The sequence below is a fragment of the Botrytis porri genome, assembly GCF_014898465.1.
Source record: "Botrytis porri strain MUCL 3234 chromosome Unknown BPOR_001, whole genome shotgun sequence".
NCBI lineage: Eukaryota > Fungi > Ascomycota > Leotiomycetes > Helotiales > Sclerotiniaceae > Botrytis > Botrytis porri.
In genome coordinates, this window is record NW_024066075.1 from 3,800,109 (window position 1) to 3,827,795 (window position 27,687).

General features: G+C 37.3%; 11 protein-coding genes across 11 annotated transcripts; 8 read left to right on the forward strand and 3 right to left on the reverse strand.

Annotated features, from left to right (window-relative positions):
• Positions 1-2,544: 2,544 nt before the first annotated feature.
• EAF01_001037 (uncharacterized protein) lies at positions 2,545-3,033 on the forward strand (the record flags this gene model as incomplete). The annotated part of the gene is made up of 1 exon (XM_038909287.1): positions 2,545-3,033. The coding sequence occupies one exon, from the start codon at positions 2,545-2,547 to the stop codon at positions 3,031-3,033; it is 489 nt and encodes a 162-aa protein (XP_038776193.1).
• Positions 3,034-3,574: 541 nt separating this feature from the next.
• EAF01_001038 (uncharacterized protein) lies at positions 3,575-3,925 on the forward strand (the record flags this gene model as incomplete). The annotated part of the gene is made up of 1 exon (XM_038909288.1): positions 3,575-3,925. The coding sequence occupies one exon, from the start codon at positions 3,575-3,577 to the stop codon at positions 3,923-3,925; it is 351 nt and encodes a 116-aa protein (XP_038776194.1).
• A 704-nt stretch (positions 3,926-4,629) lies between these two features.
• Positions 4,630-5,058, forward strand: EAF01_001039 (uncharacterized protein; the record flags this gene model as incomplete). Its single annotated transcript, XM_038909289.1, has 1 exon — positions 4,630-5,058. The coding sequence occupies one exon, from the start codon at positions 4,630-4,632 to the stop codon at positions 5,056-5,058; it is 429 nt and encodes a 142-aa protein (XP_038776195.1).
• An 879-nt stretch (positions 5,059-5,937) lies between these two features.
• EAF01_001040 (uncharacterized protein) lies at positions 5,938-7,421 on the reverse strand (the record flags this gene model as incomplete). Its single annotated transcript, XM_038909290.1, has 6 exons — positions 5,938-6,215; positions 6,265-6,584; positions 6,651-6,765; positions 6,826-6,912; positions 6,964-7,003; positions 7,135-7,421. 6 exons carry the CDS (start codon positions 7,419-7,421, stop codon positions 6,087-6,089), a joined length of 978 nt encoding a protein of 325 aa, XP_038776196.1. The 3' UTR covers positions 5,938-6,086.
• A 4,492-nt stretch (positions 7,422-11,913) lies between these two features.
• Positions 11,914-12,566, forward strand: EAF01_001041 (uncharacterized protein; the record flags this gene model as incomplete). Its single annotated transcript, XM_038909291.1, has 2 exons — positions 11,914-12,225; positions 12,285-12,566. 2 exons carry the CDS (start codon positions 11,914-11,916, stop codon positions 12,564-12,566), a joined length of 594 nt encoding a protein of 197 aa, XP_038776197.1.
• A 1,190-nt stretch (positions 12,567-13,756) lies between these two features.
• EAF01_001042 (uncharacterized protein) lies at positions 13,757-14,311 on the forward strand (the record flags this gene model as incomplete). Its single annotated transcript, XM_038909292.1, has 3 exons — positions 13,757-13,967; positions 14,015-14,092; positions 14,145-14,311. The coding sequence occupies 3 exons, from the start codon at positions 13,757-13,759 to the stop codon at positions 14,309-14,311; spliced, it is 456 nt and encodes a 151-aa protein (XP_038776198.1).
• A 1,892-nt stretch (positions 14,312-16,203) lies between these two features.
• Positions 16,204-18,718, forward strand: EAF01_001043 (uncharacterized protein; the record flags this gene model as incomplete). The annotated part of the gene is made up of 4 exons (XM_038909293.1): positions 16,204-16,683; positions 16,733-17,161; positions 17,230-17,265; positions 17,315-18,718. The coding sequence occupies 4 exons, from the start codon at positions 16,204-16,206 to the stop codon at positions 18,716-18,718; spliced, it is 2,349 nt and encodes a 782-aa protein (XP_038776199.1).
• Positions 18,719-21,390: 2,672 nt separating this feature from the next.
• Positions 21,391-21,808, forward strand: EAF01_001044 (uncharacterized protein; the record flags this gene model as incomplete). The annotated part of the gene is made up of 2 exons (XM_038909294.1): positions 21,391-21,501; positions 21,599-21,808. The coding sequence occupies 2 exons, from the start codon at positions 21,391-21,393 to the stop codon at positions 21,806-21,808; spliced, it is 321 nt and encodes a 106-aa protein (XP_038776200.1).
• An 842-nt stretch (positions 21,809-22,650) lies between these two features.
• EAF01_001045 (uncharacterized protein) lies at positions 22,651-23,277 on the reverse strand (the record flags this gene model as incomplete). The annotated part of the gene is made up of 1 exon (XM_038909295.1): positions 22,651-23,277. One exon carries the CDS (start codon positions 23,275-23,277, stop codon positions 22,651-22,653), a length of 627 nt encoding a protein of 208 aa, XP_038776201.1.
• Positions 23,278-23,322: 45 nt separating this feature from the next.
• On the reverse strand, positions 23,323-23,739 carry EAF01_001046 (uncharacterized protein; the record flags this gene model as incomplete). Its single annotated transcript, XM_038909296.1, has 1 exon — positions 23,323-23,739. One exon carries the CDS (start codon positions 23,737-23,739, stop codon positions 23,323-23,325), a length of 417 nt encoding a protein of 138 aa, XP_038776202.1.
• An 844-nt stretch (positions 23,740-24,583) lies between these two features.
• On the forward strand, positions 24,584-25,887 carry EAF01_001047 (uncharacterized protein; the record flags this gene model as incomplete). The annotated part of the gene is made up of 4 exons (XM_038909297.1): positions 24,584-24,662; positions 24,915-25,106; positions 25,523-25,672; positions 25,799-25,887. 4 exons carry the CDS (start codon positions 24,584-24,586, stop codon positions 25,885-25,887), a joined length of 510 nt encoding a protein of 169 aa, XP_038776203.1.
• Between the last annotated feature and the right edge of the window lie 1,800 nt (positions 25,888-27,687).

The window sequence follows — 27,687 nt, forward strand, 5'->3', positions numbered from 1 at the left end:
CTCGAGTGAATTATTATAAGATTATAAAATTAAAAGAGAAAGTAATTATTCAATATATTCTTAATATAAATTTAATTTTTTTTATTTAAACTTAAGAATGTAAAAGATATAGTAAATTATATTCTTAAATTGAAAAGTATAAAATATATTGAAAAGTTTTAGGTATATTAATTTGTAAAGTATTGAATCAAATTAAAAATATATTTTAGTTATATTTATAACTTTTAAAAAGCTTTTTATAAGAATTCTAAGTTTTTTAAAAATTGATTTCAATTAGTTACAAATATATAAGCAAAATACAGCATTTTAAACGAAGATTTCTATAATTTCGATAAAACAAACTTTATAATAAGGATTATATATATAATAATAATAATAATTAATATTAAATGAAATAGTAGAAACAAGATAGTATAACCAAACAATTGAGAATGAACTATAATAATAATATATGGAAATAAAAAGAATAAAATTATTTCTTTATTTTTAATAGTTTAAAAATAAGTTTATCTCTTTAATTAATATATCGAAATCAACCTTTCTATAAATTAGACTATTAAATTTATAGTTAATAAATAAACAAATAATAAAATAAATTTAAAATAATTAAAATACTTTGATAAGTATATTAAAAATCAAAGAAAAAGCAAATATCGAATATTGATATTAAATGAGCATGAAAATTACAAATCAATAGATTTTCAAATATACTATAAAGAAAATAATATTATATATTTATATTTATTATTATATTTAAATCATTTAATTTAATCATTAATTTAATCATTTCATTTAATTTAATCATTTAATTTAATCATTTAATTTAATCATTTAATTTAATCATTTAATTTAATCATTTAATTTAATCATTTAATATTAACTGTTTTAATAATCTAAAATGTTTATATAATAATCAAATTAATGGATTTATTAAAATATATATTAATTATATTTCAAAGGTTGAATTCTTTATAACTTTTAAAATTATATATAAAAAATCAATTATTTTTCAAAATATAAAATCAGGATTTCAAAGAACAAATTTAATTCTATTTAATTTTGAAGTTATATTCTCAAAATTAAATATTCGAATTCATATATCTACCCTTTCCTTTTTCAATCTAAATCAATAAATCTTTTAAACTCCTTATAACTCAATTAAAGCTTTTTTTTAATTAATATTAATTAAATCTTGAATAACTCATTATTAATCAAGTTTCTTTATATTTATATTTGAAATTATATTAATTTTAATTAAAAATATAAAAAGATTAACTTATAAAAATATACTTTTAAATATAAAGAATTACATATTTTAAATAATAAATAAAGTATTAAGTAAATATTAACATATAAAAAAAACCTAATTATATTAAAAAGGAATATTTATTGAATAAAAGACTTTTAATATATTATCTCAATAAAAAATTGATATTTAGATTTAATATAGTAAATATTAAAAAAGGGGAAATTCTAATAAGAAAGTATTTTTTAATTAATATTATAATAAATATGAAAAGACAAATTATAATACAAGAATTTACCAAAACAATATAATAGATTCTAAATTATTAGATTCTTAATAATTTAAATCAATTGATTTAATGATTATTAAATAATCTATATTTAAAGGTGTAAATTGAGGTGAAAGTGATCTACTTGGTGATATGATCTATTCGGTATTAAACTACGTTATATCTATGAATAGATGGATAATCTATAGATATATAGATTATTAATAAACAATCCGCAGATTATTTACAAATAATCCACTTATTCATAAATATATAAATTATTATATAGTATAAATAGCTTTAAAAATTAAGCGAAAGTAGATTATAACCTAATTACAGATTATCTATTTATTCATAGATTAGTAGATATAGAGATTATTACATAATAAATTAGTATAAAAATTAATATAAAAAGTTACAAATAGCTTCATAAATTGAACAAAACCTACAGATTATCTAATTATTCATAAATTATAACTCACTTTTTAAAGTTATTTACAAATAATTCATGAATAATCCATATATCTACGAATTATCCATCTATTCACAGATAAGTGAATTATCTATAAATAATTTACAAATAATCCACAACAAAACGGATTATTCTAAATCAAGATGGATAATCCGTAGAGCAGGTAGAACCTCTGATAGGTAGCCCACGAAGCGGATAATCCGCGGATTACCCATCGGCGCGGATTATTTTTGCGCAGCCTAGTCATTACTCAAAATGTGTGATTGAAATGATGAGTACGAACGAGGAATGACTTCTTTCTCTACTAATCGAGTCAATTAGTGAATTGTGACTATGGTGAGATTCTAGTGGCAGTCATATTAATGACTCGAGGCGTTGACACCACGCATGACACTTGACTTGACCATTTCAACGTAGGACTGAGCTCACCATCCTCGAGATCTTTCTTCGAAAGATATCAACATTATTGTAGCACAAAGTCTTTGGCAGATTACACAACTTTATTTATCAAATCGTATGAAATTGCAACACAAAGGCAATCTTCTCATTCACATCATCATGCATTTCCTCACAATCACTCTTTTCGCCATCCTCCCCTTCTTTTCCCAAGTCAATGGCGCACGACCTTCAGATATAAGTCCCCTCTGCAACAGCAACGGATGCACCTGCAGCCTCGCAATGATGTGGCAAAACAACTCGACAGGACTCCCAGATCCACCAGTTCGCGCCAGAGTATTCAACAAAAACTGCACCTTCATTTCAAAACCCAACATCACCCAAGAAAATATGGGAAAATATCCCATCAATCTCACATCGCCAAAGTTGCTTTCCAATTTCTCGATATTCGGAGAAGATTCAAACAAGCATCCGGAGTTCACGTATGGAGCGAATTTTGAGGGTGGTGAGCATTGTGGGTTTCAGACTATGAAATATGATGGAGCTTATTACAATGTGTGTAGTTGTACCTTTGCGTGCGAGGGACCGAAAGCGGAATGGTGGGTTGCTCTGTCTGGTGCAAACCGCACTAAGACTACAGGATTGAAGTGACAGTAATAGAAAATATTAGATATGGATGGATAGATCTGTGATGGATGCGATGGATAGCACCAGAGAGCAGAATGGTCTATGTAGGAAATATCAGAATTGTAAATATAATTGTGACTTGAAATCTAGCGAAATGTTTTACCTGTCGAGCATTTAAGAATAAACCAAGAAGTAGAATTTTTTATCTACGATCATACTGAATGAAAAATTAATTCGACGTTTCTCGAAACGACTGATCGATTCATACACGAACAGTCATACACAATTCTATGACTGGTAGCCTTTACAGTGACTCAAGCTTTTTGCATCACTTGTGTACACGAATCTTTCTCATCAAAGGAATCATCACAGAGAACAATTACCCAGGAACTTTCAATATAATTGCATAAACTCATCATAAACATCTTCGGTATTCCTTCTATCAACCACTCCGCAACATCCACTTTCAGAACCCAACAATCAACTGAATCAAACGACATAATATTCACAAACAATTCCACACTTTTCGACACTGATTATCAATACAACATTCAAATCAACAAATATGAAGTACCTCGCTATCGCATTCATCGTAGCAATCTCAGCATTAGTCTCTTATGCCGAGCCAGTTCCCGATCTCCTGAGAAAAGTCGGTTCCCGCGGCGGTCACCGCGGCGGTCACAAGCCAGCACCAAAAAGTACACCAACACCACAACTCTGCGCCCAAAAACAACTAGCTTTCGGTGACAAGACCTGCACCTACGTCTATCAATTTAGCAGTGACGATAACGGCGACAATGCCAGCGCTAGATCCTTCATCATCGACACCAACTGTGTTATACTACAATCGGGCGAAGCTCCAACTCAAGAGTCCACTTCAAATTGGAGCTATAGTTTAGGACATGCAATATTGTGAAGCTGAACAAGGTGATCAAGCAAAAGTGGGACCCGACAAATCAAGAGTACCTCATGCCTCTCTATCAGAGCAATGGGCAGATGTCAGAAGACGGCCAACGTGGTCCCTCAGAGAATGGCCACGGCGATAAGAGAGAGGCTTGTACTTTGAAATATAATGATCTCCCCGATAAAGGGGCAAGATATGCATGGATCTGTCCATTTGAATGCCCGTGTTGAAATTGAGCAAGGATGGAGGATTATGGGGAGATGGAAGGATCTAGGGCTTCTACAAAGCATGCAAGAGATATAATGGAAATTCAAATCGTTGCTTTACAATACTTTACCACTTGTGCTAGCTAACTTGGATTCACAAAATAGATTTGACAAAGAATCTCTTTGGGTAGACTTGGGCATAACCAGTTGTTCTACCTTGTAGTTTCCGTTCCTTTGATCTGTGCGACGGCCTTTGAGGCATTCCCAATTTCTCTTTGTAATAACTGGGCTCAAAATAGTTGTAAAGACTCGTCCTTCAACCAATTTCTTCATGGAGAAAGCCTTTGTGTAGTGAGAACAACAGCAAAGAGTGTTCACATAAGAATCAGGATGATCCGCATGTATACGTCCGAATTTCCTTTTTCAAACAAAACAAATCAGAACAAAAGAACAACTCTCAAACAATCAAATCAAAACCAAACAAGAAAACCAAACAAACAAACAATAGCTATGAAGCTCTCCACATACCTCCCCATTCTAGCAGGAACATTTGTCATCGCCCTCCCAACAGAAGCTCTCCCAAAACGCGACAACAAATTGTGCGTCACTCAAGGCCCTGGTACATGTACCTTCGGATGGCAAGAATACACAAATTTCAACGGAGGATTTACTTCCGAGGCGCGAATCTACGATCACAAATGCATTCAAAAGGGAGGCCTGATAAGCGACAATATTGATCAATTTGTGACAGTTACATCTGCCCATCCTCCCATGAGCGTTTCGATTAATGGATGGGCTCAGCCTCCCCAATTAGTTACTGAGGCAATTCCAAAGTTTGAGTTTGAAGGGAAGACTTGGGGTGGAAAAAATGGATGTGCTTGCGGGATAGGAGAAGGAACGAATTTCTGGGGGTGTAGATGTGCGTTTGATTGCCCTTAGATTGGGATCGGGTGAAGAATGATTACATGCAGATACCACTTGGCTATCTGGTATTCAACAAGAGGAGGAAAAATAATCAGAATAAAAATCTGTTCCTTGGATAAATTGAAAAAAAATGAGGATCCTTAACTGTTGCAGAAACCCCCGCACCACGTAAAATGCAAGTAAATCACTCGTGAATTCGTAGTATTTAGCAAGACCGAATTGTACTCCATGTTATGTAATTGTAGGTATAGATCGGAATATGCTATTTTCACATTTGTAGATTCATAAAATCTCTTCCGATTGATTATAAGTAATGCGCTGATAGAAATTATCATTATAAACACATCAACATTCGATTCCTTAATCTACCTCAAATAATTTGTAAATTGAATGTTTCAGATTTTGAACCATTCCCTTCATGATAAATATTCCTTGCATTATTCGCCAAGGCTATTATCTGCCCCGCGGGAACTCGTTGCGCAGCCTAAGACAAATGCACAGAACAAGCACTCGCAGGACTGAATGAAGAGATGGTTTGTTAGAAGTGTGAGACCCTGTGTATCCTCGTCACAAATCGGTCAGATGGCATCGAAAATGCTTACAAACCTCTAGTAACAGAGTAAGTTTGGATTTAAAGCACGCTGATTGATGCATATATTCAGTGGCGCATTCGTCAACGATTTCACCATGACCGAAAGCTGGAATGGCCTCGGGAGATCCAAGAAGAAACCGGGGGGACATTTTTAATAGGGGCACACGTCATGTATGAAATCCCCATTGTCCCTATACTATGACAACATCAGATATTAAAGCCTGGTCTCGTGTTTCGAGAAGTTGTGTGCGAGTCAAATGCGCCACGGCGGTGCCGATGTACGAAAGGGCTCTGGAAAGTGTTGAGAGTGCTGTTAGAAATGTTGGATGATACAAATGATCGAATATAAGGATATTATAATATTAGATCAAAAGGGAAATACCGATATGTAATGACATATTAATCTGTATTACTTTTAATACGAGATGTAATTTCCCATTTGGTTTCAATATCAAGACTTATTCAAGATCGAGTATACGAATTCCTCAAACTCAGTTAGGAGCTCGATGGCTTTCTCATCTCCGGTAGGTGAAAGCTGAGAAAGGTATACGCTGGCGATATCATTGGTAAGATCGATCCACTATAGTGAAACAGTAAGTTTGAGTTCATTCCCTAGAAAGAGTGCCTACCCAGTAGCAATTTGCATGACCCGACCAGGTAAGCGACTTTACTCCACGCCATTTCGGTACCGCAGCTGTATTTATCAGACCTCCAATCCCAAAGTTAACAGGGACGTCATCTGGAACGGTATTCCAGAAAGCATTGCGGGACGACGAGGAGTACTCCTCTGGTTTATCGAGGCCTGCAATATTTTCTAGATGAGGCTGGAATATCTCCTTGGTAGTCTCAGGCCGCAGTAGCTTCGCTGTCAGAACGCCCTGGTGGATCTTGAGCAGATCGTTAACAGTCGCAAATAAGCCACCCCCTCCAAAATCGTCTAAAGTATTCTCTGCGTAAACAGGCTTCATCTGCTCTTTCAGGCTCTGGCTCTCTCACTCCAAGCTTCTGGCCTTACGAGCTTGCAGATCTTCTCGCATTTCTGGATGGAAATTGGTATCCTTCACAGAAACGACGTCAAATATATAGCGTTGCATATACTCGCCAAGCTTCATAGAGGTGACTCGCTCAACCTTTACAGTTCGCGATGCGAATTAGTTAAAGACTGTCATATTAGATATCTCCAAACTTACAGCGAGGCCAGCCCAGTCAAGGCCAGGAGAATATACCCACCGCTCACCGGGTTCGAACATAAGAAATTGGTGAGGAAACTTCTCTGCCTACAACGCTCGGTAAGCTATTGTATTAGCGGTTAGAAGGAGTCAACTCACGCTGGTTCGATCGGCGAAAGATGGTGTGTTCTCCGCAACTCTTGGTAGCGAGTTAGCAGCGGATCCATGAATACATAGGCAATCCCGCTGGAGTGAGTCAATAGGTGCCTACTTGCCATCTTATCAGTAAAATTCGAAAGCCTTAATCAAACAAACAGGAGCATCACTTACCGAAGGGTAAAAGGCTTTGCAGAGGGCTTGAAGATAGCTTCATTCTTTTCATCAAAGCCCGTCAAGATCTGTGGATCCTTGAAATCTGGTAGCACTTTTGCTATATCACTATTCAAGTCTAACTGTCCCTTCTCGGCGCACTGCATTGCAGCAATGGTAGTGATGAACTTGGTGGCAGAGGCGAGCCGATACACAGAATTGGTGTCGTCAGGTCTTTCAACTTCATCTCCAATAGCCTTAGCATAGTGGAAGGAGCCTGGACCGCGTTGATTAGCAAGGGCAAACATAGAAAGAACAAAAGGATTTTACTGTTAAAATACCATCCCTGTTGATGGCCCTGAGTGTAATTTTTTGGGAGAGGTTGATTATCTTGCTCAAACCGCTGTGCGAAGAGACTGGACGCGTTTATCGAAAGAGGCCATTGTCGCAAGACTGATTCTCGGCTTCATGAAGAGCTGGAATATTCTGTTCTATGCCATCAATAAATTCTGCGGATTGTTGTCCCATGTTATGTATATCGTGGAACGGCTTTTTCCGCAAGTTCTCAGTCTCACTGAAGCAAAATATGTCTATGGAGACACCTTTATTGTGGTCCTTTCTAAGATGGAGAGGGGTATCCGACTAATCTCGACCCAGTAGTAATTTAGTTCCGCTTAGTCTCGATCGGTCCATTTCCGTGACAGCTTTTTAAATCTGATTAAAATGCCGGTATACTTATTATATGAAAATATATCCTGATATTTCAATTAACTCCAAGAAGATATATGTGATTCTAAACCCAAGAAATTTGACGATGTTCTAATATCAAGGTTCTAAGAAAATAGATTGTTTTCATGCCTGAATTTCTCGGGGATCGACATATCCTTATAACGAGGATAACCTCATGAGCCATCCAGACCTTAGAAGTGGTTTCAAATAATTCAGCATCCGACAAAAAGGCGATGAAACAAATTCTGGCTCTTGCACCTCTGTAGAGATACTGCGAAGAACGGGTCGGCTGATATTGTACAGGAATCTATTGGTAAGATTCCCTCTTCTTTAACATGCTCATTAGCAATTCTGAGGGCAAAGAGAGCCTTGATGTCAGGCTATGATCATGCCATCCTTTCTTGTATGACCGCAATGTAGATTATTCTCATCTGAACTAACTTTAGAGGCAACCTTAGCTAGCTCAATGCCAAATAAGTCTCTTAACTGCGGCCAATCCATGACGCTAGTCCGGGAAGATAATTTATTATGACAAGGAAACATTAAAAACACGAGAAATCCGCGGTATCATGTGTCAGACTACTTAATTTCACGTACACTTGGCTGGGTACCTGTGGACTACACAGCACACCTTCCTTTCAGGGAGATATCTAGACGGCGTCAAGATGACTAAGTATCCCCATTCAGCTCTTCACTTCTCCATGCTTGTAATTCCCCTCCATGCCATGTCGCCGAGTTGCTGGCGCATGTTCCAAAGCAAGAATCAGTAAGTTGCAGCAAAACCTCTCTGTAATAATTCTTTATGTTTGTTTTGCTGACATAATATCAACGCCCCATGCTGGGAAGATTCTGGCCAATTACGGCTCCGTGGTCCCGTGACTTGGGACCTGATATTGTTTTGTTGCATAACGTAGTTTAACACCGAGTAGGCCATATCACTAAGTGGGCTACTTTCACCTCAATTTACACCTTCAAATATAAATTATTCAATAACCATTAAATCAATTGATTTAAATTATTAAAAATCTAATAATTTAGAATCCATTATATTGTTTTAATAGATTTTTGTATTATAATTTATCTTTTCATATTTATTATAATATTAATTAAAAAATACTTTCTTATTAGAATTTCCCCTTTTTTAATATTTACTATATTAAATCTAAATATCAATTTTTTATTGAAATAATATATTAAAAGTCTTTTATTTAATAAACATTCCTTTTTAATATAATTAAGTTTTTTTTTATATTGATATTTGTTTAATATTTTATTTACTATTTAAAATATATAATTCTTTATATTCAAAAATATATTTTTATAAACTAATCTTTTTATATTTTTAATTAAAGTTAATATAATTTTAAATATAAATATAAAGAAACTTAATTAATAATAAGTTATTTGAGATTTAATTAATATTAATTGAAAAAAAGCTTTAATTAGATTATAAAGAGATTGAGAGATTTATTAATCTAAATCGAAAGAAAAGGGAATAGATATATGAATTCGAATATTTAATTTTGAGAATATAGCTTTAGAATTAAATAGAATTAAATTTATTCTTTGGAATTCTGATTTTATATTCTAAAAAATAATTGATTTTTTATATATAGTTTTAAAAATTATAAAGAATTTAATCTTTAAAATATAATTAATATATACTTTAATAAATTTATTAATTTAATTATTATATAAACATTTTAGATTACTAAAATAGTTAATATTAAATAATTAAATTAAATGATTTGAATATAATAGTAAATATAAATATATAATATTATTCTTTTTATAATATATTTGAAAAGTTATTGATTTATAATTTTCATATTTATTTAATATTAACATTCAATATTTACCCTTTCTTCGATTTTTAATATATTTATTGAAATTTTTTAATTATTCTAAACCTATTTCATTATTTGTTTATTTATTAGATATAGATTTAATAATCTAGTTCATAAAAAGATTAGTTTTGATATACCAATTGAAGAGATGAACCTATTCTTGAACTACTAGAAATAAGAGAATAATTTCATTCTTTTCATTTCCATATATTATTACTATAGTTCATTCTTGATTACTTAACTATACTACCTTACTTCTATTATTTTGTTTAGTATTAGTTATTATTATTATTATATATAATCTTTATTATAAAGTTTGTTTTATCAAAATTATAGAAATCTTTATTCAAAATATTATATTTCGCTTATATATTTATAACTAATCGAAACTACTTTTCAAAAAGCTTAGGATTTTTGTAAAGAGCTTTTTGAAAGTTATAAATATAACTAAAATATATCTTTAATTTAATTCGATATTTTACAAATCAATATATTCAAAACTTTTTAATATATTAAATAATCTTTTTCTTTTTCAATTCTATAATCTTATAATAATTTACTCAAGTTTTTATATATAAAAATAAATTGTTTATTTTATAATTGATTATTATATAAAGTATATTATATAATTAAGTAATTTATTGAATACTTAGTTTTTTGTTTTTTTAAAAAGCTTTAATAGTTAAAAATAAATGTACTTTTTTATTTATAGATTTTATAATAAATAATTGATAAAACATATGTTGAATATGAAGAGTATAAATTGAGATGAAAATGGTTCACTTGGTGATATGGCCTATTTGGTGTTAAACTACGTTATCTGAAAAAAATTATTTAGATTTTCTGAAAACCAAAAAAATTAGGGTCACGTGAAGAAGCATAGACACTTACATGGCTTGCATTCTCGGGACGTACCGACGCCGATTGCATTCTTCATCAGCCGTCACTTCATTGAAGCTCAAGAATCTGTTTGGCTCTCGAAATCTTTCTTGTACGTAACCTGCGTCAGGAGTTTCTCACGTCGCTCAATGTCTGTTGCTTCTGTTGCTTCCGTGGGGCGGAGTTCATTGGCACACTGATCATGTTCCCGTACGTACGCGTGAAATCTCCACGGAGAAAAAGCTGGATGCCATTGATGTATTGTGGGGACCAGAAATATCACAATATCTGTAGAGACAAGTGTACTTTGGGTATTTAGCAGAGATTTCTGAAGTTATGACATCCTTCAGATGTTCACCGATGTTTTTCACTTGGCGAAATTATGTACCTGCTTCGAAAGGCAGCTGCCTCTTTATACCTATTTTCTTGTTTGGTCGTTACGATATGCAATGCATAACTACTGAGTTTGTTCCTACATATCACCGTCCATTGATAAACTCCAAAAGTCTTGTTATTGAACAGAGGGAGGAGAGAGCTTTTATCCCTACACGCTCAAGAACTTCAAATCTTGCAAACACCCAGTCTTGATATGTGATCCACCGGGTCGAGGGGGGCCGATTGTCCCACAAGCTGGTTGTATTGTACAAGGGAACGTTTCCCTCTCCGCAAGCTCCCAATTTAGTTTCGGATTGGCCCTGTCCGATAACTGGGACGGCAGATTTTTGTATGATTTTGTACTCTACTTGTAAACATAAAGTCACTGCGCAATGGCCTCTCCTAAAACGAATGCTCCTTGGGTTATTGGTGGCGATGAATAAGCTGGCGGCCTCACCAGAACATCTCACGGTTTCCCTGGCTTTCAAGAAGCCAAACACGATGACCTGCTAGCTGTAATGGCATGGGTAGAAAATGGTACCGTGCTGACTGATATCATCGCTACAAAATACGCGAATTACACGAACCCCGATGGTGGTATATTGCGACAAGGACCTCCGTGTGCCTAGCCAAGTGAGGCTGTATATCATGGCACCGGTGATGTCAGTGAGCCAGAAAACTGGAGTTGTAAGGCTGCATGATCTAGGGGATAGTACTTTCCTTAAGATGATTGACTTTAGAGTTTCTTTCTTTCACTGTGCTTTCCATACTGTTTATCACAAGTTCGCAGCTCGTTTACCATTGCGGAAAGAAATACCGACAATGCTTGGTTCTTCACCGAGTTTTATGTTACCCATTGTTGTTGTTGTTGTTTTTGTTACTTGGAATATCCTTCTGCATTATTCAAAAACAGGCTTATCATACACTACATGCCAATATATTCCTAGTTCTATATTTAATTATCACTGTCATGCCTTATTGTCTGCTAAACGTCTCGGAACTCCCACTCAAAACACTAGAGCCATCGCCCCGTGTTGTTGACGTCAAGAAGTATATGGAAAGTCGACTGGGCGTGTACTCAGCTCGAAAGACCATGGCGCCACTCGATACGGTGGTCACTTTTCTTTGGTTAAAAGACCCTCGATATCTGCAACAATTCCTCAATCGCCGATGCCCATTATTTATATGCCAAATTAAGTGGAAAGATCCCGATGACAAGATAACCGCGTGGGAGATAACGGTCATGCGACAAAAGATGTCGGAGTCTTTGCACACAACAGAGGTAAGTCAGGCGAAACAACCTCATCAAGACATTATTCATTTTAATAATTTGTGATTCAGTTAGGAATCGTCATGTCCGCAAGGAGCGAGAATGGAGGGTCGTTGGTTAAAACCATCAAGCTACACTATATCACAGACGGACACATTCTACGATTCGAATATCACGATCAAGACTCAGACAATATATGGGAAGCTCCCGTCATGTATACTACTAAGAAGACTTCCGCAGCTACTCTAGCCAAACCTGAGCCAATGGGAAAAAGTGCTACTCTTTTTCACGAAGGTTCTCATAGAACTAGAGTACAACGCATTAGTCGACCCCAAAATAGGTCTAGAAGATGAAGCCCCGAATTACTATTTCGTTTTTGATGGGAAATGGAAGAAACCCGAGGATTTGATCATTTGTCCACGATTACGTAGTAGATGTCTTCCTCTGATAGACTATTATCAATCGGAATACAAGAGAAGTATGGAGATGACGAAGAAATGTCTCGAAATCATTGATTCACGTATGCTGCATTTATGGCGACGATGTATTTGCCAAGCGCCGGCTACTAGAGTTGCCATAGATTTGTGGGAGAGCGACAATGTGAAAATAAAGATGAAACAATGCTTCAAGGTTTAGCGTGTTTGGGTGACTATCGGTACGAAGAGTGGGGATTTGTCGTTGTGATTGCTTGTCTGCTTTGGATTGCGGAGAAAGGGTGCAGATCAGCCGTCGGGCCCGTCCTTGTATGTCCAATTTGTATGATTTTCTTATTCTCTTCTGGATACAGAATTCATAAACTTGGTATACCATGTTTGTAGGTTATAATCAGTCATTCGAGATGTGGTCCGCGGAGTGAATAACAGTATTCTGCTTTTGCTTCTCTTCAAGCTGGTGATGCTCTACAAAGTTGACCAACGCTAAAGGAGACCTCTTTTCTGTGCTGCTCGATGAATGGAACGATAAGTAATTATTCACCAGAGCTCATTTGAACGATGAGTTGCCATTCTTCCAATGTTTTTCGAAGAGCCGATTACCATTTTGTCAGATGAGTTGAGCATTCGAGCGACAACCATTACTTTCTCAAGGATATGTTCCACATTGGATTTTGAATCCCCACATTAGCCTTTTTTACTTTCTCAAGTTCCAGATTGTCAGTGAATATCCAGAAAACCTCAAATCCGAGGCCTCTATGTCAAAATTCGAGTCAGGTGTTTAGAGTCATGTTTTCGAATCATTGCTAGATCATGATTGATTCCGAGATGTGTGTTGGGATAGTAATAAATAGGATTTAGTGGAAATTCATATGAGTTCTAGTAATATCACGGCTTTTAAGAAAGTCAGAGATGCTGGGAAAGCTTTACTTGAGGGTTCGGAATTCCCCAGCTCTTGCGTTCTATTCTTCTTTCTTTCATTACCAACATCCATAAATCAATACCATGACTTTCAAAGAACATCAAAACAACATGCCGAGCAGAAGTAACCACAACGATGAAAACAAAGTTCAGGGTGAACTGTTGCCCCCCTTTACCTCCCAGGTGAAATGATGCAACAATCCTTTGACAGGATTAAAAGGCAAGCTCGGGAGTTAGGGGGAGACCCTGAGAGTCTTCTTGCGCATTCAACACCTCGCCTGCGGGGAAGTGCAGCAGCGCATTCACCGGACCGCATCCATCTGTGCCGTGATCGTCAAGCAGATAATAGTGCGAGTTGCTTTGATATTGCCTTTAATCCACAATACGAAAATGGTGCAAGTGGTATGTCTCTCATATTTTTCTAATCAACATTTCTGATATCAAGTTAGGTAGTGGACAGCATTCCTCTTCCGCTCGACAAGCATCTAGTGGCTCTGGTGCTGTGACACCCAGTGGTGACGCATCACGTCAGTCAAATACAGGAGCACAGCGTGATAACTCCGGCTGAAAAACCACTAGTCCACATGCCCGGAACACGTGAACAAGCGCCTGGAATGGTCGCGATCAACCAAGCGGAGCAAATTCTCAGAGAGGTGGCAGGGGCAGGTAACAATAAGGCGATAGGTTGGGACTGGTTTGGCGGAGATACAGATGGAGATGGAGCACAGGGGCTGAAGGCAGGGTAATGACGATACATCATCGCATCTGAGAGAGTAGCAGTTGGGTCTGGACACATATTTACCTGTTGATATGTGATGGATTTAGTAGATTCGACGTCTAGCTGAATTGAACGCGTGACTTTATAAAATAGTGTATCATCGCATGAATGATAGTGAATATCAAGTCTACAAATAATAACTCCTGATTTGGGCTGAAAAGACCTCAAGCTCTCGCTCCAACCCACTTCGCCGCTGCACTTCAGCCTCAGCAGCCTTCCTCCCACTCTATTCACTTCTTGGTACTCTAGCTTAATTTTCCTACCCCTCACCATCCTCGACTTCCCTCCCCCATTCAACACCACTACCAAGCTGTTTCCTCAAGCGAGCCCCATAGCTCCCGCTAACAACACCAAAGTTCCCAATTCCACAAAAACAACCTTCATCCACTCACCCCCAAAACTCCAACATACACCCGCTGCCGCCAATCGAGAAATAATTCCGAACTTATATACTGTCCAATTATCTTGGAAGGCAGCTATAAGCTCGTAGAAGTTTATTAAGATGAAGAGAAAAGCTGTTGGTATCAGCGAGGAAGTTGAAACACCAATAAATAAGGCATGGAATGAAGAATCTTACAAATCAATCGTACAGCTCCGGGACTATTGACGCTGGACTCTTTCATAGTGTTTGAGGAATCGATCATATCGATAATACGAGTCGCAATTGTGACTGTAGTTATGATGGTTAAGACCCATCCCGGTGTGAAGGTTTCACATTAGGAGGAGATAGGTGATTGATCGGCAAAAGGGTGCTGGATTTTCGTGGCTGGATTTTCAAAGAAGAGAGTAAAGTAAGCGTAGTGTGTGATAAATGAGATTTATCTATTACCTCGCCGCAAAGATGCAGACAAGACTGTTTGGTGAGATGTCGGTGTTGTTAGTGTTGGTAGGTGTGTACTTGTATTGGTTGAACTAAGAGATTAATACAATTCACTTATTTGATTCGGTATTTCCTTGTTACATCGTGAGATGCGTAACCGTTGCTTTGGGCATTTAGTCACAAATCCTACTGAAAACGGGGAGTAAGTTCACTTGTGTAAAATTCTAACTGACATTGACTACTGGTATTTGAATTTGATATCAAAAACAGAATCAGCCTGAACGTGGGAATCGTAACAACCAAAGCTTACCTAGGTATTCAAAATCCCCCATTGCCCAGCCATTCCTAGGATCCATAACTTCTAAGGGAGAACATCGAAGTTGGGTGTGGGCTGAGTGGTGGGGGATCCGGAATACCATACAAATACGTATACACCATTATCATGATATTGCCTGATCTCGACTTGATTTTGAGCCAGAAGATTCAAACAGTGCAAAGATTGGTTCAACAACTATCTTGAGAGTAGGAACGAGATGTTCGTCTAGATCATCATGGAGAGATAAACGGTCTTTGGAAACTCTAACCACGTCAAGTTGGTATGTAACTCAGCAACCTCACAGGATGTGATGACTAATCAAATCTATTTTTATTCCAGCCGAGTAATCTCACATTCCTTTCCTTTGACTTATCATCAGAAAAGTAAAGACATGAATGTGTATTGCTACTCCAAAATCATATGTACTCAAGTGAAGTAGTTTGATACATAATGATTAATGATGCTCAATACCTTTTGGTTAAGCTCTTCGTGATGCCTCTCTTCTCTCCTTCTATTTCTTTCAATCATAAGTTCTTTTTTCTTGTGTCCTTCAGTATGAAGGTCTCATAATCTCCTTTGTTAGGTGCTTCGAGAAATTTCCTTTGAACATAACTTTGTAAAGATTCGAACATTCACCTAAAGCACACAGGTTGGATATACTCAATATCCGGTCGTTTTTTAACATACCAGATAGCATTTCTCGATATCGAACTTGCTCTAAGTCATGTCAAACCGACGTGGGGGGAAATCATCTGCCTCTTCTCGTAAACCTATAGTTTCTAATCAGGAGCCTGATACGGTATTCAAACAAAAATATGGCCCTTACCCGGGACGACCGAACGATAGACACAGCGGATTAACGCCGATCGTGCCGCACATTACAAGAGCAGGAGCTGGGACAGTCGATGCGAGTACATTACGAAGAGAACGGCAACAGAGGAATGCGTTTTATAACTTTACAGCAAAGCAATTGCTTGATTTAGATGCGAATATTACATCGACAAGATCTTTGAAAGGAAGCGATTTGAACGTTCCATTACTACCCTGCTTTAAAAGAGACCGATGGAAAACAAACGGCGAGCCACATGATCTTGGTCAATTAGGACCTGGAAAATGGTTTGCTAAAAACGATGTTGTGTGGGAATTATTACAGCCAGTTCTTCAACTTGCCTCAATGTTGTTACTAAACATTCAGGCTGACCTAGTAAACTCATTAGAACCCGATTTTGAATTATCTAATAACTAAAATATAGTATGATACTTTCTTGTATGGCGAACGAACCCCAATCGATCCTGAAAGAATTCCTGAAAACCTACCAGAGCGCGCCACACCACAATCTGTCAAGGCGCTTTTTTCCACCAAGTCGAGGGGGTTCGCTCCAGATGATCCAATTCTCCAAAAGAGCAAGAAGCTCCTCTTACATGCACTGTCAAGTTTTGCTTTCTTAAAATTTAAAGACGCGTCTGAGACTTTGTCTTTCAATGGCTGTACTAAGTGCGGAGTGCAGAGAGTTCCAGATAGTATACCAATTCTTCACTGTCATATTGTTTTAGACCACGCCAACCTCGAACCTTTACTGCGACCTAATATCACAGCTTCCGAGAAGCTGGCATATCAATGGAGATTGGCCGTAACACTCACTCATGAATGGCAAGTGATACCTCCTCTACACTATGACTATGTATTTTAACACCCCTCTTTAGCTTTCATGCAATTTTCAACATTAGCGACTTTATTCGCGCAAAAAAGGATAAAACTTTGGATACTTGGAATCTGGGCTCGGAGGTGAGTTACTGAGACACCTCGAGGATTCCCTCATTACTAACTAGCCAAGCCATATTATGAGAATCACTCGATTCAAGAGTGCGGCTTTTTGATGGAGCAAGTTGCTCTTGGTGGTGTTACTCGTGGGGAGAAGAATCCAAAGGGCTCTTTGTATCCTACAATTGCTCTTTTCTGGACCGAGTGGCCAACGGTATATTGGGCGAGCTATACGACTAATTTAATGTTAAAAACACCTGCTCTCAATCCTCGGTACAATTTTTACCCGATACCAGTAACTCATTTTGAAGACGTTCACCAGATGGATTTTTGGCTTCATGCTATCAGAATCTTTGGTACCAAGATGCTTTGCCTTAGATCCAGTAAGGTGAGGATGCAGGTTACTCAACTTCCGCATTTTCCTGAAGCATATGTACTAAGCACGGATGATGGCGAGGTTCAAAACGTTGAGTGGAAAGCTACGCATACAACTTTGAAATCGAAGCAGGATATGAGTCCAGATGAACGAAGTGCTTGCAAAGCTGGGGATGATTTGATTAAAAGGGCACAATTGAATGAGGACTTTTTCATCAACAGCTTACAACAATCCAATCAATTGAAGGCTATCGTCGATTTTAATAAAAGTCTAAAGGACAGACTTCAAGCTATAACTTTGCAAAGTCTTCCTATTCCAGGACAGGAAATCAAAGAGCTAGATCCGGCGGAGATCATCAAGACATCTATGCAGACGCAATATGATATGCTTATGGGTGCTACAATGGCTCATCGTGCAGCTGTTGGCACTTATTTTCAATTGGCGATGTCTGGAGATGCTCCCATCGAGATTCAAGATCATTTATTGATGTTCAACCAAGGATTTAGAGGATTTGCCAGACAGATCGCTCACAAATCCTGGACAGATGAATTATCTCGAGATTATGAAGAAATAGACGAAAAGCTAGAGTTTATGCGACAAATGTTATTTTCGCCTGCCGACGCAAAAAGTAAAAAAGATCCAATGGAATATGAGGAATTTGGAGAGATTGCAATTATTATGAACGCCTACGACCAATTCCACACTGAACCTGAGTATATGGAACAAGTGATTTCTCAAGGGACGGAAGTCTTGGAAACCAGATGGAGAAGTTCCCGATATGCCAGGACTTGTGCGAATATCATAAAGCTAGCTACAAGTATAGTAACTGAAGAGACTGAAGATCCGTACGATACGATCGATAAGATTGACGCTAAGATACAAGTATTGATATCTTTGTTAAATGGAGAAGACAACAAGCGTTGCGATTCATGGACATCGACGCTAGATGATATGATTAAGAAGATGAGGAAAATTTCATCAGACTTGTCTGATAAGGTTTCGGACTTGGAGGATGTTGAGATGGATGGTTATGATCCTATGGATGAGGATGATGATGATGATGATGATGAGGTGGAGCTCATTCCCGGTCAGCCTGCTTGATGATGTGTTATTTATGAGAGAGTAAGGGTTTCTATACATGACTTGCTTCTTTCAAGATTTCAAATATTTCTCAAAAGATCAGACAACTCAATTTCCAAACAGATTGAAATTAACTTTGATCCGTCTCAGAGTACAGACTTGTAATACGCTCAGCAAGATGCGCTTTTAGTAATTCGCATGTTAAAGTGGGTAGCTAACTCAATCATGTAACGCTGTTTGAGCGCCGATAAACGAACCCCTTGATGATTTTAATACGAGGTTTTAATAGATTAATTATTAAAGCTCTTCAAAACCACAACTATTTTCGAATTTTAACTTGACTTGACTGGAATAGCGACGAATATTTTGTATCCCCCGGTTCAGTTGTAGTCGGAAAAATAAACTTCGAGTTTAAAAGTCCCTTACTTTCTTCTTTGTTATTCCCCAATCATCTGCCAACCCAGAATTAGAGACCTATCATTTCCTCCATCCCAATCTTTTCAATGCGAGAACTCACGACCAAAGAAATCCAGTGTGTTTTCACAATTTATGATTTAATCACTAGTTACTCCTAGACGAACCATACAACAATTAAATCAACACCCATCATACTTCACCAATTAGTACATCAGTCTATCTATCTATACACAACTTCCAAATCACAAATCATAAAGCTGAATTTCACTCTAATATTTTTTGTTAAGCATAGATTTAAAGATGTCTGATGTATTGATACTTTACCGACCGGTCTCGGTAATTTTTACAGATTAGCTTAGCTTATTTCAGATTGAGCGAGTGGTTTGCGAGTCGGTATTGGGGTTGGGGGATGTATGATTGATAATGGAGGTTTGGTTGGATCTCGGAGAGGAATTTTTATAGGTGGGTGTGTATGTGGTGTGTTATGTATTGAGTATATTCTTTTCTGTTCCCGAGTTGCTAGAAAATCTATCATTAACGAAGTTGTACATAGATAATTCCCTCTTCTGTTCGCGAATCGCTCTATTCATCTACCTGTTCATTCATACATGGGGTGTTACCATCAAAGCTAAGAGACTTGCGTATGAGTTAGCTGGGTGGTTTGAAATTTGAAGCCCTTGTGAATCAGTTAGTTGTGAGTAGAATGATACTGATTCTAGGATGTATATGAGGTTCAGATAACTATAAGCTAGGTAAATAGTTTCTAGGGAGTTACGAGTGTTGTGGAAATATGTTGGTATGTCATTATGGTGTTCGCTTGAGGTGGGATGGAATGAAATGGGAGTTTGTTTTAGGAAAGATGAGTTGGGGAAATTGCCGAGAAGGGTGGATGGGAGATGAGGAGCGGTTGGGACTCTGAAGTTGTGGAGGAGTGAGGGCACGAAAGGGACACTGGTAAAAAGGTCGAAATGAAATAATAGTTGCGATAGTGAAGAATTTATCATGGTGAAAATGGGGTAATAGTAGGAGATGGTAATAAGATGAGGGTTTTCAGAGAGAAGGTTTTAGAAACAAACAAGTGATATTGACGAAGAAAGTATAATGACAGAATGATGTACTTTTTGGTAGTCAACGATATTTTAACGAGGGAGTTGTAGCAACAAAAATTTGTGTATTGCAAACGAATAACAATATCTAAAGAGAGATCAATGAATATCAATAAATCGAAAAAACTAAACACGAAGAATACACCCATTCCAGAGATCATCCCTACGAGGGACTGTCCTCGCGGAATGGATGAAATGACGGAAAATTCCCATCTTCAACTTTCAATATTCAAAAGCGGTAATCACCAGATCGAAAACAAAAAACCCCCGACTGGATAGATCATCCTCCTCAAATACATACACACATATCCAGATCTAGAATCGAGAATCACGGTACAAATGATCGAGAAACCCAGATCCAGACCCTGGCCCATAAATTCAGAATCTAAAAAAGAACAAATGACACCCTAGATCTCCTGATCCCATTTAAATATCCCAAAATGTCTCAAAAAAATCATCAATCATTGAATCCATCCATCCATCCCGAAAAAGCGATTTCATAAACTTACCCGAGCCGTTGGTATCCTTTCTTGATTTCTTTTCTATGCAAATTCATCTCCCAGAATCAAGGATATCGAATCTCTCAACTTCTAGAACCCCATCACATACATTTCTATGCGCTGAAATTTCAGATATCCCGATCGAATGAATGAATCAATGGATGAATGTGTATAGTCTGCCGTGTCCACATTCCATAGCATTCCTCGCTACGCGAAATCGAAATCACCACTCATCTGACTCGAAAAATATCACTCACTCTCGGCTTTCTCCGCGGAATGTGGGAAAAACATGTGTTGCTTCTATTTCTGCGGTTGGGTCTGGGTCTGTCTGGTGTTTCTCTGAGATGCGATGTGATGTGAACGTTGGAGTTGATGGAAGCTGTGTGGAAGAGGAGTGGAATGTGCGATGTGGGGGATTTTGGGAAAGGGAGAATGAAGGCATTGGGTGGGTTGATGAGAAGAGAAGGGAAGGGAAGGCAAAGGAGAAAAAGAAAAGAAAACACTTATATATATCTCCCCTTTCCTCGCATCAAACACACAAAAAGCACATCATTCAGAATTTCAGATAGAATTAAATTACTTACTGCTCATACAATACAATACCATACTATACTATTCCATAGTATCTCTTTCCTGCGACTCCCCAAATCAAAAAAGCAAGTCAATAAACATGTACTTCCCAACTCAAATCCTCCTCGCCACCTCCCTCCTCAGCACTCTCGTTCTTTCTATCCCCCAGGGACCTCCTATGAATGGTGGCGGTGGCGGAGTTCAAGGAAATGTGTGTATCCTCTTCCATTCTCTTCCTTCCCTCTCTATCTTCCCCCCTCCCTCTACCCTCCTGTTAACCACCTTCTGACCCCCTCCCCAACCTCTAGTGCAACTTCTTCTGCTGCGAGCGCAATCTCGTCACCGGCGGCACCCTCTGCAAAAACAACACAGCCATTCCGCATCCATATTCAGATGATTGCTCGACAATGCCGATTGGAAACAAGCCGAATGGGGATGGAAAGGCGACGCCAGTTTGCTGTGCGAATCCGAATTGTGCGGGGCAGCCGGGATGGTGGACGCCGATTACTAATGTTTAGGTTTGGAGAGGGGAGGATGGGGTATGGGGATTAGGTGTGTTTGAATTGGGATTGGGAAAGAGATGGGAAAGATAACAGCAGTGATCTTCTGGTAATCCCTCGCAATATCACATGCAATGAATGACTCCATGGAGAGTAGGAGGGTCTCCAAATTCATCTACCCTGCCTCCCTCATATCTTGGCCTTATAATTTATCTCAAAGGATGCGTAATTATTTTATATCCTGTCATTCTATCGTTTCTTATTCTCAGTTCGCGGTTTCATTATCAATTTTCTTATTTTGTTTGATCAGGAAGCTTCATTCTTTTGACTTGTTATAGTTAATTAGTTAGCTAGCTACTTTAGGAGATACAGAGCAATACAATACAACTAGTATAACCATTCATGCTATTTGAGATGACTAGGGGAGAGAGGCGGTACGATGTGTGATGTATTTTTACATGTAAGTTTTGGAGTGGGGGTGATCTAGGATGGGTGAAGTATGGAAGTGTGATGGTTTTACAAGTGTTGAGTGATATGATGATGTAGGGGTATGGTATTATGTAGAATATGGAAGATGGAAGATGAGGTGTGAATATTTCTCGTCCTTTTTGAGTGGAGATAGATGTGCTTAGTGTTTAGGGGAAATTGGGTCGGGAATTTTAAGAGAAATGATGCATCTAGACATATAAATGTTGATCTTGAACAAAAAATGATAATATTCCCCAAAACACGAATTGTTTTTCTCAGAGCTATTTCCTTTTGCTGAACAATAAGCAAAGTGGTGTAAAAGTTCCCGCAAGTAAAATCTTCCAAGTTGATCACAGAAGCGCCCCGCCCTCTCAACAACTGACTATTTCCCCTCAAAGTTTCCCCTTTCTCCCATCCTCAGACAACTTTAAAACAAATTTCAAATTCCCCTTCTGCACACTCTCCCATAACCCAGTCTTCCCCCCTGATTCCCTTCTCAACCTCTCCTCCTCCCTCCTAAAAAAATCCTCTGCACTTCTAATTCTCCCCGGGTGAATCTCATCCAACAATTTATAATCTCTCTCCAACACCCCATCTCTGAACTGCATCCACCAACCCGTGAAATTTCTTCTAATGCTCATCGTTGCCTTATCCTTTGGATCCGCATTAAATCCCGCCGGCGCATCAGCCATTGGTCCAAGTTTCTCAAAATACGTATCGAATTCAGTATCGATATATTGCGCCGGATGACCCGTAACCTTTCCAAACGCCGTGGCCATCTCAGAATATGAGATATTGGCAATAGCGACAAGGAGATCCATGCCATTACTACGCTCTGGATGATCGAACAACCATCGAACATATGGTCCGCAATCTTCCAAACTCACATGAGGTACTGCGCCATTTCCTAATGGAACTCTCCATGTTACAACACCATTTTCGACACTAGGTGTCATGACTGTTTGTCCCGAAATGGCCATTTCGATATACGGACCCGTGGTAAATAATGCGGCACCCATTCCATTAGGATTAGTTTGATTTTGCCATAAGATCCATTCGCCAATTCATCCTTTCCCATCATAATGACCAGCATGATATTTTTCCTGCCGTCCACCTTTCTTCAATCCATAGTCTAGATTTCCATAGACGAAAAATTTAATTCCTTCCTGAATAGCAAGTTCATAAGAACGAATGGCCCAAAACATTTCCGTTTTTTCACCCGTGTTAAATCCATCGATATTAACAAATGCTCCATCGCAACCTTTGTAGCCAGCACGAAGAATCTCTTCATCGGCAAATGTACCTTCGAAGAGTTCTACATTTCCTAGAGCGAGAAGTTGCTGAGCTCGAGTGGATGTGGTGTCCCGGGTAAGAACTCGAACTTGGTATTTTTTATCGGCAACGAGAGATTTGATGACAGGAATGCCTTGAGCACCTGTACCACTGATGACGAAGATTTTGAAAGTTTGATGAGATGACATTTTGTTTGAAGATTTAGTATATTTAGAAAGCTTGCTTGAGGAAAGGGGAGAAGAAGAGTGTGATATTTTTGAGTATTGATTTTGAGATATTGCAGTGCCAGCTGTGAATTTATAGAGAAATGCAGATACTATAGCTTTGAAACAAGACGATTGATTTGATTGATGCTTTCAATGAAATCAGAAGATGTTTACTAAACATCTTCTTCAACATGATTACTGATCCTGCATACAGTTGGTTCAGTAATCATCAATTGAGGTTATCCAAACACGGGACATGACATACATGTCAAACGACGCCGAAAAAGAATAGTAATCGAGCAAAACATTATCAGAATAGCTAGTCATTGGATATCTACTCAGACATCTACAATTGAGTAACCAGAACCACAGTATCTCTCATAGAACCCTCCATACAATAACGCATAGATGCCACTGAAACATTCTAAGAACGTGGAATGAAATCTGTATCAAACAGAAATGAAATAAGATGGATTCATTGACTATAATAATTGACATTCATTGAAATCATTCACTCATCTCTAGTGAAATGGAAGAAAAGATATTGTTCCACACAAATCTCACTAAAATCTAATCTCTCACGGTAATGACCTTTGATTTCCACACCTGTTCACGTGACTATACGGTACCTCGCGTGATGATTTCCTTAATTCTCGAGATATTTCAAGACACAACGAGGTCGAATATCAAACTCTTAATAACTCTCAATCCTCGAAACTCCAGAAGAATAGCACGATACATTTGATTCTAGTCCGTCTTTGAAGAAATACTATACATCAACATACGTGCACACCTATTCTATCAAAAACTCAATACAGTATTCGAAATGGCATCTTCAATTCTCGACCGCAAATTGGATCTTCTCTATTTGATCTATTTCTGCTTGCATATGCCGGTTTTGTTTTGTAAGCTATGGTTTTTATTCTCTAAAATGTGATTTTTGAAGGATTGTACTTTGGGGATACTATTTTCGTCCATTGCCTCTTCCTCAATTCTGAGACCAGTAATGGAATATAGAGACCCCTTTCATCACCCCCTCCTCCGCGCTCCTCTCCTCCTCCCCTCCTCCCCTCCTCCCCTCCTCCCCTCCTCCCCTCCTCCCCTCCTCTTCAGACCCCCATTCTCAAACCCCCTAACTAACCTCTCCTCTCCTCTAGTAATGGACCTCCAATCTCTCTACCCCGCCTCTCTCACTCCCGCATTCTTGACCGCCATCAAAAACTCCCACATCGCCAACTACAATGATTTATTCTTCGTTTCACCACCCATCTATTTCAATCTATTTGTTTGGTTGGAATGTGTGATTCATTTACCTGTTAGTTTTTGGGCTATTCGTGGATTGTTGAGAGGTATGTTTTTTCATATATTTATTTTGTGTGATGAGAGTTGAGTGGTTTTGATGGATGGGTTTGGTGGGAGAGTAGGAAAAGAGAGGGCAAAAGAGAAAGTTGGAATGCTCAAGATAGGCCCGTTTGCTACTATATGATATGATATCTATTTACATTAGTGTGTAGCACAGACATAAATGCGTTATCATAGTTGTTACGTCAATTCTTCTTCAGCTGCTTGAAATATTCATTGGCTGAACCTTCAAATTTCCATCTCCTTTCCTCCTATCTCCTATCCTTCACACACATATCAACACATCTACATTATTTCCCCTTCCTGTTCTTCCCTCTGTTCTTTCCAATTCCCCCCCCCCCCCCTTCCCCTCCACTTTTTGAAGAATTCTCAACTCATAATATCCACTAACCCCTTCCTTTAGATTCCCCCCGCATTCCTCTAATCCTTCTTCCATACGCCCTCGAAACCTTCCTCACCACCCTCGTCTGCATGCACGAATACGTTTACTGGCCCATTCCACGCTATCAAAAGATTGATTTAACTAAACTTTATGGTCCTTATATTTTGTTGGGTAAGTGTTTTTTTCTTTCTACAACGATGATATATATATAGAGGAACTGTCCTCTTTTCTTCCTTCCTCTTTCCTCCTCCCTCCCTTCAACAAAGAATAATAGAATAGAGAACTAACTCCTTACAGCAATCGTAATGGCCATCGATATGTTTATCCGTCTTTGGCGTATCGTTTCCGCATCCACCGCCGCACAGAAAGGCAAGAAGAACATCTAAACTTCCTTCTTCTCGGAACTTCAATCGTCAATCTTGCAGCCAGTCAGTCTTCCAGTCATTCAGCAAAACGACTTCATTTCCAATTTCGCGAAAGCAGCGCATGATACCCTAAAAGAAAAGTTTTTCAAAGCGAGTTGGTTATGAAGTTTTCAATTCTAGGATCAACTACATTTAGCCAGGTTAGGTGGAATCGGATTATTTCAGATTAGATTACATAGTATTCTTGAATTCTGAATGTAAACATACACACACATACACAGACTTGCATCACATCGAATCGTAACATCATATCATATCATATTGATCCTCATCGATAGATTAATTATATGAGTTTCACATGTATGTGAAGTTCATTATGAGTATTCGAATCCACCCCTATTCCATTCTATCCCATTATCCCCCGGAATCCCAAATCCCATTCAACCTCATCCCAAATGATCCAGTCGTATCCAACCCTTTCCATTCTATCCCATCATCCCTCCAAATCCAAAAACCAAATCGCCTATCATTCCACTTCCTTCCCTCATGTGATTCCAATCTACGTCCCTGCACCTTCTTTCAACCAGATATCTAAACATATTAACCCCTCTAAACTCCTAATTACCCCTTCTTGACCTCTCCCTTCTGCTCTCTAATCCTCATTCTCATCAAAGTCTCTACACCACCTCTCTATCATTTACTGCGAACCCTCTGATCCTCTAAACATCAAAATTCAAAATCCATGTAACCGTCCAGTTATCTATATATACAAAACACTCTGAGAAGAAACTTCAATATTATGAGATTCTATAATAAGTATACTAAATCACTTATTAATATCCTACTAATTAAGAGATATATTGATGATTACTATATGTATAATATGATTAATATTATATCATTATATCTCTTATTATATTGATTTATAATGGAATAGAATAAAATGAAATTATATAGAAGATTGTTAATAAAACGAACTAAATTAGTTAGTTGTACTTTTTTTTTATAATATAAATGATTCTACAAGATTCGATTTGAATCGATCTTATTCATAAGCATAGAAGCTATTAGAAGTTTTCATTATAAGTCGAGTACTCTACTTTCTAACCACTCCTCTTTTGAGCCACTCATTTACACCAAAAATCGCTTTTTTAGCTTATGAATAATTTTTTATTTACAAATAGAATTTATTGAAAATTTATATATATATAATCTAGATCATTTTAAACTTATTCTGAAAATTTCAGATCTTTAGGATTTTTTTTTAAGTAAAGATCTAAAGCTTTAAGATATCGATTTTTCAATTTATATAAGAATTATATAAAAATTTGAAATCAGCGATGATTTTTCAATTAAAATTATCAAAAATAAATTAAAATTCTTTATTAGAAACTTTTACTAATTATAATAGGAGGGCGAAGATTTAATACCTGTATGTAGTGCCCTCTATAAATCTATAGTTCTTTTATTAGAATCTATAGAGCTAAGATTGAATTATTAACTTTCTAGCAATCTATAGATTGTATCGATCCTATCTCTTCGAATTATTCCTTTTTAGAAGCTCAATTACTTTCCTACTAATCTCTTTGATATTTTTATATAATATAAAACTAATCTTATCAATCAAGAAATAGATAATATATAATAAAGAGAAAGGAGTATTAGAAAAAGGGTGGAAAGGAATCTTTTGAAAGAATAAAGAAGGGATTTTTCGAATTTTTAGGATTTATGATTTGTAAGAATACTAGGGCAAAGATTTAGGGCTTGTTTAAGGAAGATTCGGATTACTTAAAGTCTTATATTATTTAAATCAATGTATTT